This window comes from Fusarium vanettenii, assembly GCF_000151355.1.
Source record: "Fusarium vanettenii 77-13-4 chromosome 4 genomic scaffold NECHAsca_59_chr4_1_0, whole genome shotgun sequence".
NCBI classification, from domain to species: Eukaryota; Fungi; Ascomycota; class Sordariomycetes; order Hypocreales; family Nectriaceae; genus Fusarium; species Fusarium vanettenii.
In genome coordinates, this window is record NW_003315830.1 from 125,606 (window position 1) to 139,828 (window position 14,223).

The 14,223-nt window shown below is 52.7% G+C and overlaps 4 protein-coding genes across 4 annotated transcripts; 3 read left to right on the forward strand and 1 right to left on the reverse strand.

Moving 5' to 3' along the window:
• The first annotated feature begins 4,736 nt into the window (after positions 1 to 4,736).
• Positions 4,737 to 7,956, forward strand: NECHADRAFT_103945 (uncharacterized protein). The gene is made up of 5 exons (XM_003040675.1): positions 4,737 to 4,969; positions 5,262 to 5,904; positions 5,988 to 6,108; positions 6,163 to 7,474; positions 7,527 to 7,956. The coding sequence occupies exons 1-5, from the start codon at positions 4,856 to 4,858 to the stop codon at positions 7,701 to 7,703; spliced, it is 2,367 nt and encodes a 788-aa protein (XP_003040721.1). The 5' UTR covers positions 4,737 to 4,855; the 3' UTR covers positions 7,704 to 7,956.
• Positions 7,957 to 9,014: 1,058 nt separating this feature from the next.
• NECHADRAFT_99865 (uncharacterized protein) lies at positions 9,015 to 10,129 on the forward strand (the record flags this gene model as incomplete). Its single annotated transcript, XM_003040676.1, has 4 exons — positions 9,015 to 9,168; positions 9,222 to 9,303; positions 9,364 to 9,551; positions 9,602 to 10,129. The coding sequence occupies 4 exons, from the start codon at positions 9,015 to 9,017 to the stop codon at positions 9,814 to 9,816; spliced, it is 639 nt and encodes a 212-aa protein (XP_003040722.1). The 3' UTR covers positions 9,817 to 10,129.
• A 486-nt stretch (positions 10,130 to 10,615) lies between these two features.
• Positions 10,616 to 11,031, reverse strand: NECHADRAFT_78584 (uncharacterized protein; the record flags this gene model as incomplete). The annotated part of the gene is made up of 2 exons (XM_003040705.1): positions 10,616 to 10,941; positions 11,001 to 11,031. 2 exons carry the CDS (start codon positions 11,029 to 11,031, stop codon positions 10,616 to 10,618), a joined length of 357 nt encoding a protein of 118 aa, XP_003040751.1.
• A 1,028-nt stretch (positions 11,032 to 12,059) lies between these two features.
• NECHADRAFT_78585 (uncharacterized protein) lies at positions 12,060 to 14,217 on the forward strand (the record flags this gene model as incomplete). The annotated part of the gene is made up of 5 exons (XM_003040677.1): positions 12,060 to 12,081; positions 12,275 to 12,524; positions 12,590 to 12,828; positions 12,885 to 13,705; positions 13,756 to 14,217. The coding sequence occupies 5 exons, from the start codon at positions 12,060 to 12,062 to the stop codon at positions 14,215 to 14,217; spliced, it is 1,794 nt and encodes a 597-aa protein (XP_003040723.1).
• Positions 14,218 to 14,223: the final 6 nt, after the last annotated feature.

Here is a 14,223-nt window from a genome sequence, read left to right on the forward strand (position 1 = left end):
TTGGCTAGATCCCAGCGACATGGCGTTCAATGATCAGCGTTGTCGCCGCCACATGTTCGAGCCGAGCCCACCTTAGGGAATTGAACGGACTTGAAACCACATGGCAGACATCAGACGTTGACCCACTATGGGAGGCCAATGATGTCCGGTCAAATAAGAATTTGTAGACTTTGTGGTGATGCTCTCCTTTGGCTACAGTTGTGGGTTTCTGAAGAGCATCCATGAGCTCTGGTTTTCACTCTGGGCGCAAGGATGCTCGAACTTGGCCTGTCAGTGGTCTGATGCTACGAATCGCCACCTGGGGTGGCTTTGTAGACTTGTGGAGGTGGATAAATTTCTCTCGTGGAGATGCAGTGTCCAGTCCCAGCCCGCTTCTTTGTCTGCTCTGACTTGGGTCCGGGTCGACGGCGGTGATGAGCTTTCATATCCCGGCCCTGTCATTGGATACATACCCTCTAGGGTCATTCGTCTGGCGTTTTCTTGCCACTGACCGGTACATATTTGTGTGGCGTGTCTTTGTTGACAAGCAGGGAACCGTTTTGCAGTTCGGTAAAGCCGCAGCCAACTGGGTTACGAGTGGTTATGCGGCTGAACACCGAGGTAGATAGAGAACCTAGCAGGAAAGCTTCCGTCTGTAATCGATTGTAATTGCGGCGGATACTATTGGATAGGGCAGGACAGGGAAGTTGGGCGGTCTGCGGCCTGGGATGCGGCAGAACAGCAGAGGAGTTGTGCAGGAACCAAGGGGGGTGTGCGGTTTCGTGAGAGCTTCATCCCCATCGTTCAAGGGTTACCCCAATTTGCCTCAGCGACTCGCCGTCGAGAACTGAGGTCCGAAATGGACACAGATTATGGGGAAGACGTCGGGGACCGAGCGTGAAGAGCTCGGAGCCTCACAATTGCGAGGGCCACGGTCCGGCGACCGAAGTAAAAGCCGCTGGTCCGAGCCTCCGCTCCGCTTTCAGGCCCTGCCAAACGGAGGAGGAGAGCCAAATTTTGCCAAGGGAAACGGGGCCCTGTTTGAGGCATGGAGACGCCCGGGGGGGAACCAGAGGCGACTATGCCGCATCAGGGTGACGATGCGGTAAATTCTTCGTTCTCTGCGGCGTGGGCCCCGGGTCAGCGCTGCGGGTGGCGCTGCATCGGTGCCGTAACGACCGGGGAACAACAGGCAGGCTGGGAAAATGAAGCCCAGCAGAGTCAAGGATAAATCCTTGGAGTTGTGCCGCCTGGGGCGTGGGGCCGCCGCGCCTGTCAGCCGAGAAGGGTCCATCAGGTTGAATAAGAAGCTTTTGTGGAAGACGGGAGTTGATTGTGAGCGGTTGTGGGCTCGAGTGAGGTGTGAGGTATTGGCAGAAATGATTAGAGACGGGGCTCATGCTGTGCTCAATGCCTGGCCCTGAAAGCAAATAAAGGTCGACAAGATAATTATGTCCATGTCTTGTCCTCATCTGCCATCTCCTAGCAACACTAATTGTTGCTTGGGTCTATGTGGAACAGACGGAAGTGGTTGTTTTTGATTTGTGTGCCTGCGTCGAGGGTAACCCACATGCTTTGCTGAAGTATCGTCCCTCCCCCTCACACCTGAATTCCGTCAAAAATTGCCGGACTGATGCAGGAGACGAACCTTCTGTCTTCTTGGCAAACAACTTGACACCATCGTCAACGTCTTGCCGTCCAGCGCCGAACCTGGAGCCGATAGAGAGCCGTGGCTCGTAACGTCGAGCCAAGCCGAGGAGGTCCGTCCGCCTCCGGTCGGTATCCGGGGGAGTGTTCGGCGATGGACTGTCGTGAGCGTCTGGGGCCCGCTGAGGTCAAGCACTGGCACCTCTGACGCAACCGTCTCCGATGGGGCCTTTTCCCCAGTGAACGGCCTAGACCAGGGCTCTGGTGGGCGCCAATGGGCGAGCTCAATGGCAGGTGGAATGGGGTTTTCTGCCCTCCGCTCACTGGCTATCGCAGTCTCGGTCGCTCGGTCTCGTGCGAGAGGAGCTTGGGGCTTCGGTATCCTCGGCCATGAGGGTGACTATCCCATGACGAAAAACGAGGCAAAACTGCATGGCATCTGCGTTCGCTGTATCATATCTGACCTCGGTTTCGCCATCGTTCGACCTTGTCATGATCACCCGTGTCTCTTATCGATGGCAATCCCTGAGGGAAGCATGTGCAAGAATTTTTGAACGGCCGTCACGGAGAGGGGTGGATGGATGGAAGAGGAGCACCGTCATGACGACAGGGTTGTGAAGATTGTTTTCTGCCCCGCCATGATTGGCTCGCAGCCTGACAACCTTGGTTATCAGCCTCCAACCTGTGGCTTCGGCTCCCCGCATCAAACCTCGAGCGCTTTGTGGCTCCACAATCACGACCTTTACAACGCCCAACCTTGACCAGCGTGTCTGTGTATGGGAACTGGCATGCGATACCCTGGGAAACAGTGCACGAGAAGTGTAACAGTATGTTTGTGGACAACCTACAATCGGCCAAGCATAGATCCATTATTTGCTTCAGGTGGCTGGCTGGTTGGTAGTGAATTACACCCAAGCCATGAACCCTGAGCCTTAGCCTAAGCCTGTATGATAGCACGTCGAATTTTATCTCTAGCTCTCAAATCCTCCTCATAAGGCTTTTCAAAGACTCCTCATCTCCCTGAATACCAACCATCCTTTGTTTGTAGCTCATCCACGGGCTGCTGTCGAAGCTGAAAGTATGGCACATATATCCGACTTTAACTGGCACTTGGATGATCCACAAGCTCATGTCGGACGGATATCGGAGTATCAGATGTCGAGCCTTTTGTTTCGACAGAAGACCAAGCAATGCCATTGGCTGAAAATTCGCTGGCTTAACATGAACTGGACAAGCGTTCGCACTGGAGACCATTCCACGGAATCTGGAGTTCCCTCATGAGGACCCTAGCCACATTTCCCCGGACCGCAATTGCAATGTCAGAGCACGTTGGTAGCTTGGCTCGGGACTCGCCGTTTGGTACATAGCTGGAATTCAGCCACCCCTGCCCGTCACATAAGGTTTTACGGGGCTATGCGGAGAGGAAGAGAACTTCCCCAGAGGCTGGGAGGCCACTGAGTAGGGTGCCATCCGCCCAACTGGGAATGGTGAATAAGGCACATAACGCAGAGCTCACGGATCACGGACAGTGTCAGGGTATCACCCATAGACTTACATAGGTAGTCGTTACTGGCAAAACGATGGGAGGACAAGTGATAGGGCATGGATGGGGGTCTCGAAGACATGTCAGACTTGATGTTGGTGCTACCACATCACCTATTGATCTCACTATCGAGGGAAATTTCGGATATCCATGACATTCTGTAGCATTACCCATCCTGCAATGAGCTGTCTTGATTACTTTAAGCACAGATTGACTGGATCATCCATGTGTAGACACTCGGCGTCTTTGAACTACAAAGACCTGGGAAAAGACTAAAGTTGGGACCATAATAAACGAAAGGATCATCTACATGGAATCCTGGATATCTGTCCACTTCTGAACAGCACATAATACTGCATGGGAGGTATCTCCCCAGACAGTCTGGAGGATGACACTATTCTCAGGTGGGTCTTGAGCTCCAGCTGACAAGCGCGACGGTAGGCGCCGCGGCTCTTCACAAACAATGAATGGATTGGTGCACAATGAGTGGTGCACCGCCACCAACTGGAGCGCTGGTCCGGGGTCCACGCCGGATTGAATGCAAGGTAAGGGTCAAAGCCCGCCCGCGGAGCGGCGTCACCGGGTCTCCAAGGGAAAAAAGGTCTCGGGCCAGCGGGTTTCATGTTCGGTCGCCGCACAGTGTTGCTCGTAGTTGCGAAGCTCCGAGACCCTAACGCTCGGATCCCGATACCTTCACTGGACATGTGGAAAATGACATTCTGCCGCGTCCCCAAACCGATGACCGCCCAATTATCTTTTTTTTTGCCCAATGGCAGCTGTTGCGATTATCCCTCGGCCTTGAGAGTTGCGCCCAGCTTGGAGCAACCAGGCCTGAGTGGGGACGGAGAGTTCCCCTCCTTGAGCAAGAGTCTAGCAACGAAGACGGGACGACGGTGGCACAGTAGATCAACAGAGGAATTTGTCGCATGTATTTTCAACCCATGATGGAACCAAAAGGGTGCTGCTTTCAATCAACAACGATTTCAAAAACAAGGACCAATCAACGAGTCCAATGGCAACTCGCAATAGAGGCAGGGGTTTGGTTTCTGCTTGCGTTGTTGTCGCTGCCTCGGTATTATCGGCCCCGAGTGAGACGGGAACCGACGGCTGCGGTACAATCTGGTGCGCCAAAAAATGCTTTTGGAGCAGCAGGTGTTTGTTCCCTCGGCAGAGTGGAGGTTTTCGGTTACCACCCATGATGAAAGGAATTGCCGATTATTTTCAGCTCTTTTTCTATTGGTTGAAGGTCGAGTTTGCCCTCCCCGCTCGCATCGGAAAACCACACTTGATCACTGGTGCTTGGAGAGGGCTCCGCTGTGGAGCATCACCCACATTTTTTGGGGCTCGCTCTCCCCTGGGGCGTGCCTCTAGCGGATTCGGCGCTCTCACTGCTGGGCTTCACTGCCAAACCTCAGCAAGGTCCTAAGCGACAGGTACCTAAGGTGAGGAGGGCCTTGTTGCCGTGTGCCCTGGGCAAGGGAAAAAAAAACACCCCCCTCCTCCCATCCGCTTCCTTTTAATACTCAATCCTCCCCCCTCCTCCTCGATCTCTTCTTGCCCGTTGATTCTTCTCGTGTGCGAGCGTCTCCCTTTTTCTTCTTCCTAGTGATACCCTGACCCTCTCCGCTCTAATCACGCTCACACTCAATTGAGACGCTTCAGCCTTGAGTGATCAACACCTTCACCATGCTTGCTACCCGCCAGGTTCTGGGCAATGTCGCCCGGAGCCGCGTCCTCGCGGGCGCCGCCTCTGGCATTCGCCGTCTGGCGACTGTCTCTGACAGCCCTCTCGACAAGAAGGTGAGCAAGATTCTACTCTCAGCAGCTTGTGTTTTGCGCGAACGACTCGACGCTTGGCGGTTCTCTGGTGTGGCATGTAAGCCGCTCATCCGGGGAACTCCCAGACGTCATTGCGCGCCGATCGACCTGAGCCGTCAAATCAACAGTGATTTCGACCACAGGCAGATTTGCGCGCTGTGGTGCAATTGCAGCAATAGTACCAGCAGTTTTCACTTCAGCCAGCTTCAACATGCTCAAATCAAGTTTTGGGGGAACAATTGAACTGACTCGTGCCATCTTGGCCCCACTATAGGTCCGCCAGAACCTTTGGGAGGAGAACAACTTCATCAACTACAAGAAGATGTCCGAGAACCTCGACATCGTCCGCGCCCGCCTTAACCGACCCCTGACCTACGCCGAGAAGATTCTGTACTCTCACTTGGATGATCCCCATGGCCAGGAGATTGAGCGTGGCAGCTCTTACCTCAAGCTCCGACCTGACCGTGTTGCTTGCCAGGATGCCACCGCCCAGATGGCTATCCTCCAGTTCATGTCCGCTGGCATGGACGCCGTCGCCAACCCCTCCACTGTCCACTGCGATCACTTGATCGAGGCTCAGATTGGTGGTGCCAAGGATCTTGCCCGTGCTGTCGACATCAACAAGGAGGTCTACAACTTCCTTGCTACTGCTTGTGCCAAGTACAACATTGGTTTCTGGCGCCCTGGCTCCGGTATCATTCACCAGATTATTCTTGAGAACTACGCTTTCCCCGGCGGTCTCCTCATCGGAACTGACTCCCACACTCCCAACGGTGGTGGTCTTGGTATGGCCTGTATCGGTGTCGGTGGTGCTGATGCTGTCGATGTCATGGCCAACCTTCCCTGGGAGCTGAAGGCCCCCAAGGTCATCGGTGTTAAGCTGACTGGTCAGCTCAACGGCTGGACTGCCCCTAAGGGTAAGTGATACCCGCGCTCCTTCCACTGTCGATGATCGTCGACGGTTAGTCATTCATGGACCCACTTATTAACAACACCACAGACATTATCCTCAAGGTCGCCGATATTCTCACCGTCAAGGGTGGCACTGGTGCCATTGTCGAGTACCATGGACCTGGAACTGAGACCTTCTCAGCGACTGGCATGGCAACGATCTGCAACATGTTTTGTCTTCCCGATTCCTGATCTCGTCGAATCGTTTTGCTAATTCGTTTCAGGGGTGCTGAAATCGGCGCTACTACTTCTCTCTTCCCTTTCAACGAACGTATGTTCGACTACCTTGCCGCCACCAAGCGAACCGACATTGGAGAGTTCGCCCGCTCTTACGCCCACGGCCTCCGATCGGACGAGGGTGCCGAGTACGACCAGCTGATTGAGATCAACCTTTCCGAGCTCGAGCCCTACATCAACGGTCCCTTCACCCCTGATCTGGGAACCCCCATCTCCAAGTTCAGCCAGGCTGTTAAGGACAACGGCTGGCCCGATGAGCTCAAGGTCGGTCTGATTGGCTCTTGCACCAACTCCTCTTACGAGGATATGTCCCGCGCCGCCTCTATCGCCCGTGATGCCCTCGACCACGGCATCAAGGCCAAGGCTGCCTTCACTGTCACCCCCGGTTCTGAGCAGATTCGCGCCACCATTGAGCGTGACGGTCAGCTCCAGACCTTCGAGGAGTTCGGTGGTATGGTTCTCGCCAACGCTTGCGGTCCCTGCATTGGTCAGTGGGACCGACGCGATGTCAAGAAGGGCACTGCCAACTCCATCATCTCCTCCTACAACCGTAACTTCACTGGCCGAAACGACGGCAACCCCGCCACCCACTCTTTCGTCGCCTCCCCCGACATGGTCGTTGCCCTGACCATTGCTGGCTCCCTCCACTTCAACCCCCTCACCGACACCCTCAAGGACAAGGACGGCAAGGAGTTCAAGCTCTCTCCTCCCACCGGTGACGGTCTCCCCGTTCGCGGCTACGACCCCGGCCAGGACACTTACCAGGCTCCCCCCAAGGACCGTGCCAGTGTCACTGTCGATGTCTCCCCCACCTCCGACCGTCTCCAGATCCTTACCCCCTTCCAGCCTTGGGACGGCAAGGACGCTAAGGACCTCCCCATCCTCATCAAGGCCAAGGGCAAGACCACCACTGATCACATCTCCATGGCCGGTCCCTGGCTCAAGTACCGTGGTCACCTTGACAACATCTCCAACAACATGTTGATCGGTGCCATCAACGAGGCCAACGATGAGGCCAACAAGATCCACAACTTCACCAACGGCGAGTGGGGTGCCGTTCCCGCTGTCGCTCGTGACTACAAGGCCAAGGGCATCAAGTGGGTTGTCATTGGTGACTGGAACTACGGTGAGGGTTCTTCCCGAGAGCACGCCGCTCTTGAGCCCCGTCACCTTGGTGGTCTTGCCATCATTACCCGATCTTTCGCCCGTATCCACGAGACCAACCTGAAGAAGCAGGGTATGCTGCCCCTGACCTTCACTGACCCCGCCGACTACGACAAGATCCGCCCTGAGGACAAGGTATGTTGCTCTTCTACAGCGTGTTTCATAGCATCAACTAACTCGATACCAGGTCGACCTTCTCTGCACCAAGCTCGAGGTTGGCAAGCCCTTCCCCATGATTGTCCACCCCGCCGATGGCAGCCCCTCTTTCGAGATCCCTCTGTCCCACACCTTCAACGAGCCCCAGATTGAGTGGTTCAAGAACGGCTCTGCCCTCAACACCATGGCCAAGGCCTCCAAGAAGTAAATAACGGAAGATGATGAACAGGAAGGAAAGAAGGAAATGAAGCAGTGAAATAGTTTGGGTCACAACTGGCGTATATCCTGCATGCTCTCTGGGGTTTGGTTTTTTGAGAGCAGACAGTAGAGGGGCTGATTGACGAACGGTGTCGGTTTTACACTGTCGCTCGCCCATGTTTTACTTTTACACCTCGTTGGAACGGAATAGCCTTGATTTTCTAGGTTGTACAAAATCAAAACTGTTAAAGCATTGTTCCGAGTTGCTCTGTGATGGTGTCATTGTGGTCTTAAGGATGTGATGTGTTATCTATACATATTGAAAGCTGGCTCGTGGATGAAGCACGAGGGACGAGTTGTGAGGCGCTTTCTTATCCCTGCGATGCTCCATGGCCACTTAGAAAGTGAAGTCTATGACAAGATGGCCTCGCGGACTGACTTCCCTAAGCAGGTGCCGTAAGATCAATGTGGGCAGTACATCATCCATGAAGGCCGAATGCCACGACGTTGTTGCCTCTGGAGTGCCCATGAAGGCCGCCAGACGAGCTCACTGGAAACAACGCGAATGACAAAGCTCTCCTCTAAACTTCTCGCATACGTCCATAATTTAGGATGAGGATCTATGTAAAATCATTTATTTAATAGAGTAAGTCATCATAAAATGAGGTAGTATTCTCATGCCCTTTGATGTTATTTTATGATCTTTCTCAAGACTTAGGATACACTCATCATGCTCGTACGCGGACTCCTCGGTCTCTCTGTGAGGTACGTCATTTGAGATCTGCACCACCAAATCTTAATCAAGTTAGTCAGCGGCACTGGCGCAAGGATGATCACGTGCTGATAAGCCTAAATCAGCCACCCCATGTTCATCAAGGGACCTGCTGTCCAGTTTCACTTGGCCATCGCATCTTCAAACTTGGACTCTTGCGATATCTAAGTTGTTGGGTCGAGGTGTGGTTCGAATTACTCCGTTTCAGCTTCTCTTTCTCTTTGAGAGCGTCTTTTCCCCGGTCGCTCATTCTTCCTCCCTCGATTCCGTCGTATCCGTCCCAGCGAAGAACCACCCGGCTGCTCCGTGCAGCGCGAATCGCGACAACATGCGGCCTCGACTTCAAAACTTTAACACGTTGCGAGCGCGATCCTACGTGACACGACTGCCGCTCTTCACCCGGCTTATTGTTCTTGTCATTGTCGCAGCTTGGATTGCCTCGGTGCAATCAGTATGGGACTTGAGAGAATGGGGCGCCCTCATCCCTGACCAGATCAGCATCACTTCAGGCAAGCTTTAGAACGATCGATTCTCTTGTGTAGCGCTAACATGGCTTGTGAATTAGCATATCGACTTTCGACGTTTCCCTTAATACACCTCAATTTCATCCATATGATCCTTAATGTCTTGGCCCTGACGCCTTTGATGGAACGATTCGAGAACGAACACGGAACTTTGATCTCGGTCGCATTGTTCTTTGGACGTAAGATATAGTTGCTTCTCCGGACTGGATCTTTTGCTAACTTCTGGCTATAGCTTTGACGTCGATCCCTGCCGTCGTCTACGTGATCATCGAGCGATGTATTTTCCGAGCGAACAATTCGATACTGGGAGCGAGGTGAGATTATACTACCCTGACGTCCTCTACGTGCGAGGAACATGGCTAATAGGCATATAGCATGTGGGTGTTTACCTTGCTTGCCATAGAGTCCATTCGAACCTACAAGGCCAACCCTCACTTCGTCATTGGCACAGTTAACATTCCCACGTGGACAACTCCCTTGATTATGTGTTTGGTGGTGGCCGCATTGGTACCCAGGACAAGTCTTCTTGGCCATCTATGCGGCGTGGGCATCGGATACGTCGGTAAGTCTCCTCTTCACGTGTAACAAATCCAATGCTAACAGACTTGATAGCTGGCTTCGGCTACATCAAGTTCCTTGCTCCTCCTGAGTGGGCGCTCCGATGGATCGAGAAGCGACTAAACCTTCTCAAGATTCTGCCTCACTACGTCAGCATCGATAAGACGACATATGGCCGGTTTGGCGTGCTCCCCACGACCAACCGCCCCGGCCCCAGTGGAAGCGCCGCAACGGAGCTTGTGGGCACTACTCAGCGTCTCGGACCTTGAGTAAGGGCGTATGAAACTGTGCGCTTTCATGTTGTTTGACTGTGTACTAGTACAACGGCGCTGGTTGCGTATTTTCTCGTTTTCCTCTTATTTGTACTATAGAAAAGGGGGGTTATTCTTGGGCATCTTTTTTTAATTCGGGCTTGGCGTGGTGATCAAAAACGAAGGAATGAATGGATGATTTAAGGTGGTCGCCTTCTTCTCTAAGTTGTTGCGAGCCGCCTTGGATAGTAAGCGTGGGTAAAACCAAAGTCTTGGTTGTGATTGAAGATTATAGAAACAAGAGCTCTAATTCGAAGATGTATGGCATCTGCTCAGTTATGACTATCATCACATCACGGTTTATCATTTTATTACTTACTACCTTGCTGCGCCCTTGATGTGTCATGGGATGGATGGGCTTTCGTGAACGACGGAACCCGAGTTGATGATATTTTTCGGAATTAGTGTAGACATCACAGTATGTTCGGCTGTGTTGCGCATCTTAAGAGGGCAAAACATGTTTATTTTCTCAAGTCTCGAGATGGTGTAAAGACTTGGAGCAGTGTTTGACCTTGGTACCTGCCCTCTGTATGGGCAACTTCCATTCCTCATCAGTTCGGCTTCACGACTAGACCTATCTTCTGATACCAGGACGTTACTATCTTATACTGCCGCACTTTTGAAATGACGAGCAGAGTGTTTCAATCTCTCAACAACTATCTGGCCATCCTTCTCATGGCTACTGACGAATTCCATCTCCCATAGAGGCGCATTTCCGTGTCGCCCAGCCACTCATTCTTTCCCATACGCATGAAAATTAACCCTCCTTCTTCGCCTTGAAGTAGCTGGGAGCCTTCATGACCTCCTCGAGCAAAGCTTGTTCTCGAGGTTCAGTGGTGTTCCTCTTCTCTCTCTCAACCAACCTCCTGACCCTCTTCAGCCACTCGAGTTGATCGTCACTTAATTCCGGTCTGGTTTCTGGTGGCGGATGTTCGGGTGTTGACAGCGCATCTCGCTCTCGAGAAAGCGTGTTTACAGCTTCGTCCAGCCTTGCCTCGGCCTCGTTGACATCCTCGCCCTTGGCCTTGGTATCTTTGACCTGAGCTGCGGCCTTGCGGACATCGTTCAACATATCGTTGATCGCTGCTCACTCATGATTAGTATTGTGTTTCAAATCCGCCTGCTTTGGGATAGGCTCTTACATTTGGAGGCAGAAGTTCCGTCTGTTGCCATCTTGTCTCTTGGTTGCCTGCGCGTTCTGTGTCCAATTAGTGAACCCTGCTCACCATTCACTCAGTACATCTGATGTGAGGCGCAAAGGCGAAGACTTACCACACAGTGATCTGAATAGCTTGCCGGAGGTGTGTTTCTAGGCGTGTGAGGCGAAAAAGGGCTGGAGCTCAGAGAGAGTGATTGAGGAGAAGGTGAAAGAGTCAGGTTGAGGGACAACTGATGATCCTTATGTAGTTGGGCGTTCGAGGCGACAGTGAATCACAGCCGAAAAACAGACCAACACTGGCAGTAGCGAATATGCTTACGTTTGAGAGAATAATGTTTGATCGTACGGTAACTAGGTACTGCGCCTGTGGCATAAAACACAGTAAAGATGAAGCCCGCTGTGCCAGGAACGATGCGAAACAAGATGAAACGGGAAGAAAGGAGGAACGGTAGACACTGCTAGAAGAAGAACAAATGGGATAAAAATAATTGATTAGATTTAATTGATGCCAAGTTTTGTAAATAGAATACTCTTGCATCGCGACCGATTAAAGAGTGTCTTCTCCTCGCAAGCAATGCAAGCATTCGCCTCGTTTACACACCCAACACATACATAAGAGCAAGCAGCTTGACATAAACTGATTGATGAACATGACTGAAACTGGCCATCATACAAAGAGACAAAATTTCACAGTGGAAACGGAAGCTTGCGACTCTTTGGCACAAACGACGACTGTTCATCATGGGTTCAAGTGTCTGTCATCAGGATCTCACTTGGAACTGACGTGTGGGCGCCGAGCGAGGGGAACTGAGCCATCTGCGCTGTGACATAACGTGGGAGTATGAATTTATGTGTTCAAGGAGCTCAAATATACAAAAATAAATCGTCGAATTATTGATAATTGATAGAATCAAGATAGTATATTTGTTGTCTTTACTATGTCTCCCACTTGAGCTTCAACCCCCGGGAAATACATAGACCGCCCCGCCGGACATGCAGGCACCCGGCCGAGCCTTCCACCTCTGGGCGGGCCATTCTGGAGATGGGTGAGCTGTCCGGAAAAGGTACGTACCTCGATTTACGGGATGCAGTTGCATTCACTGGATTGGATCTTAAACTTGAACGACAAGTTGGAGGATTGAGACGACAAAGTCGCTCGTCGCGCAAACTCTCTGCCTAGCCATGTCGCGGTTACTCTGTGAGAAGCTTCCCCAAGCTCTAACTTCCTGTCCGTGGACTCCGGCTGACCCGTTTTAGCATCGGCGTTCTCGCTGCGTCGCGATCCTCGAATCTTGAAGCTTCCCCCTTACCTGTCCTTCCTTTGTATCGCAATCGGCGTCGTCTGGTTGTTCCTTCTTCCTCTTAACGAATACTCGCGACGGACGTACATCTCGGAGAACGCGCTGCTGCCGGGGCAGGTGCATACATATTTTGGAGGGAGTGAACAGAACATCTTGCGCGCGTATCGTCATGAGGTTGATGACGTGGTGGGCAAGAGCAACTACGAGTGCGTTCTCCATTTCAGATACGAGCTTCAATTGGGACGGGCGCTAATGGTCTTGGGATTGGTAGGATTAACGACAGACTTGACGAGATCCTGACGGGCGTTGGCCTCAAGGTTGGCCGTCAGAACTACACGTATCACTCAGCGGGTCACGAATACTCGGGGCAGAACCTCTATGCGATCCTCCAAGCTCCCCGAGGTGATGCTACCGAGGCCATTGTCTTGGTTGCTGCGTGGAAGACTATCGAGGAGCAGCTCAACCGCAATGGCGTGTCCTTGGCTTTGACCCTGGTCCGTTACTTTAAGCGTGCGTCAACATCTCTCTAAAGACGTGCGGATGAGGAAACTGACAAATCGAAATAGGTTGGTCACTCTGGTCCAAAGATATTATCCTTGTTGTCCCTCCTGACAGCAAGACCGGCACTCAAGCTTGGGTTGACGCATACCACGATGCTCACAACCCTGACCTCGTGGCGCCTCTGCCTCTGAAGTCTGGAGCTCTGCAGGGCGCCATCGCCATCGACTACCCTCAAGAGGAGAGATTCAAGGCAGTGCACATCATCTATGATGGTGTCAATGGACAGCTGCCTAACCTCGATCTCATCAACTCCATTGTCAACATCGGCGGCGGTCAGATGGGTATCCCCACCACCATCCAGGAGATGACGCAGCACAAGGGGAGCTACCCGGATCGTTTGCAGACCATGCTGCGTGGTATGCTCAACCAGGGACTTGGCTACGCGGCCGGTGCTCATAGCAGCTTCATCCCTTACCACGTCGATGCTGTGACGTTGCAGCCCTATGGTGAAGGATGGCATGATGACATGGGCATGGGTCGTCTCGTCGAGGGTTCGTTCCGAAGTCTGAACAATCTCCTCGAGCATCTGCACCAGAGTTTCTTCTTCTACCTGTTGATGCAGACGGACCGATTCGTCAGTATTGGCACTTATCTGCCTAGCGCCATGCTGTTGGCTGCCAACTTTACCATCATGGCCATATCACTCTGGGTCAAGAGCGGCCAGTCATCGACAACCGCGCATAAGCCCAAGGAGACCAAGGGATCTGCTTCGGCTGTTGAAACTGCGCAGTCAGGAAGGGATCTCTTCCTGCCACTTATTATTGTCGCCATCTGCCATGCTCTCCCAGCTGTGCCTCTTTACACCTTTAACCATCTTCCTGCTGGTGTAAGTCTTGACTCACTAAACTTCAACTGTATATCGCTGACAACTCATAGCTACTTTCACCTGCCTTTGCCATCTTCTCTGTCGTCTCAGCCGTCATCCCCTTTGCCATCTCCCGCCTGCTCTCAATCTTCTCCAAGCCCACCATTCAGCACTTCCAGATCACAAAGTCCTTCTCCCTGCTTGTCCTGGGCATGTGCCTCTCCACCCTCGCCACTCTCAACTTCTCCCTCGCCTTCCTCGTTGGCCTTCTAGCCAGCCCGCTTAGCTTTGTCCAGCCTGTCAAAACCCCAGTCCTGCGGTGGTCTCTGGCCGGCCTGCTCAACATCGTGGCGCCATCTACGGTGGTATACGTCGCGGCTCAGGCCTGGGGAATCAGCATGACCGACCTGTTGAGTGAGGCGAGCTTTGGCTGGAACGTATGGGGCATGTATACACCTGTGGTGGTTTGGTGTTTGTGGTGGCCTGCTTGGCTCGTGGGCATGATCAACGTCTTTGGAGAGGTTTCGGCGTAGAGTGGT

Bases quoted from the DNA above. Each gene is read 5' to 3' on its own strand.
- NECHADRAFT_103945 (XM_003040675.1), top strand. From the start codon at position 4,856: ATGCTTGCTACCCGCCAGGTTCTGGGCAATGTCGCCCGGAGCCGCGTC. The intron at 4,970-5,261 runs GTGAGCAAGATT...GCCCCACTATAG, and splicing joins ACAGCCCTCTCGACAAGAAG to GTCCGCCAGAACCTTTGGGA. The intron at 7,475-7,526 runs GTATGTTGCTCT...ACTCGATACCAG, and splicing joins AGATCCGCCCTGAGGACAAG to GTCGACCTTCTCTGCACCAA.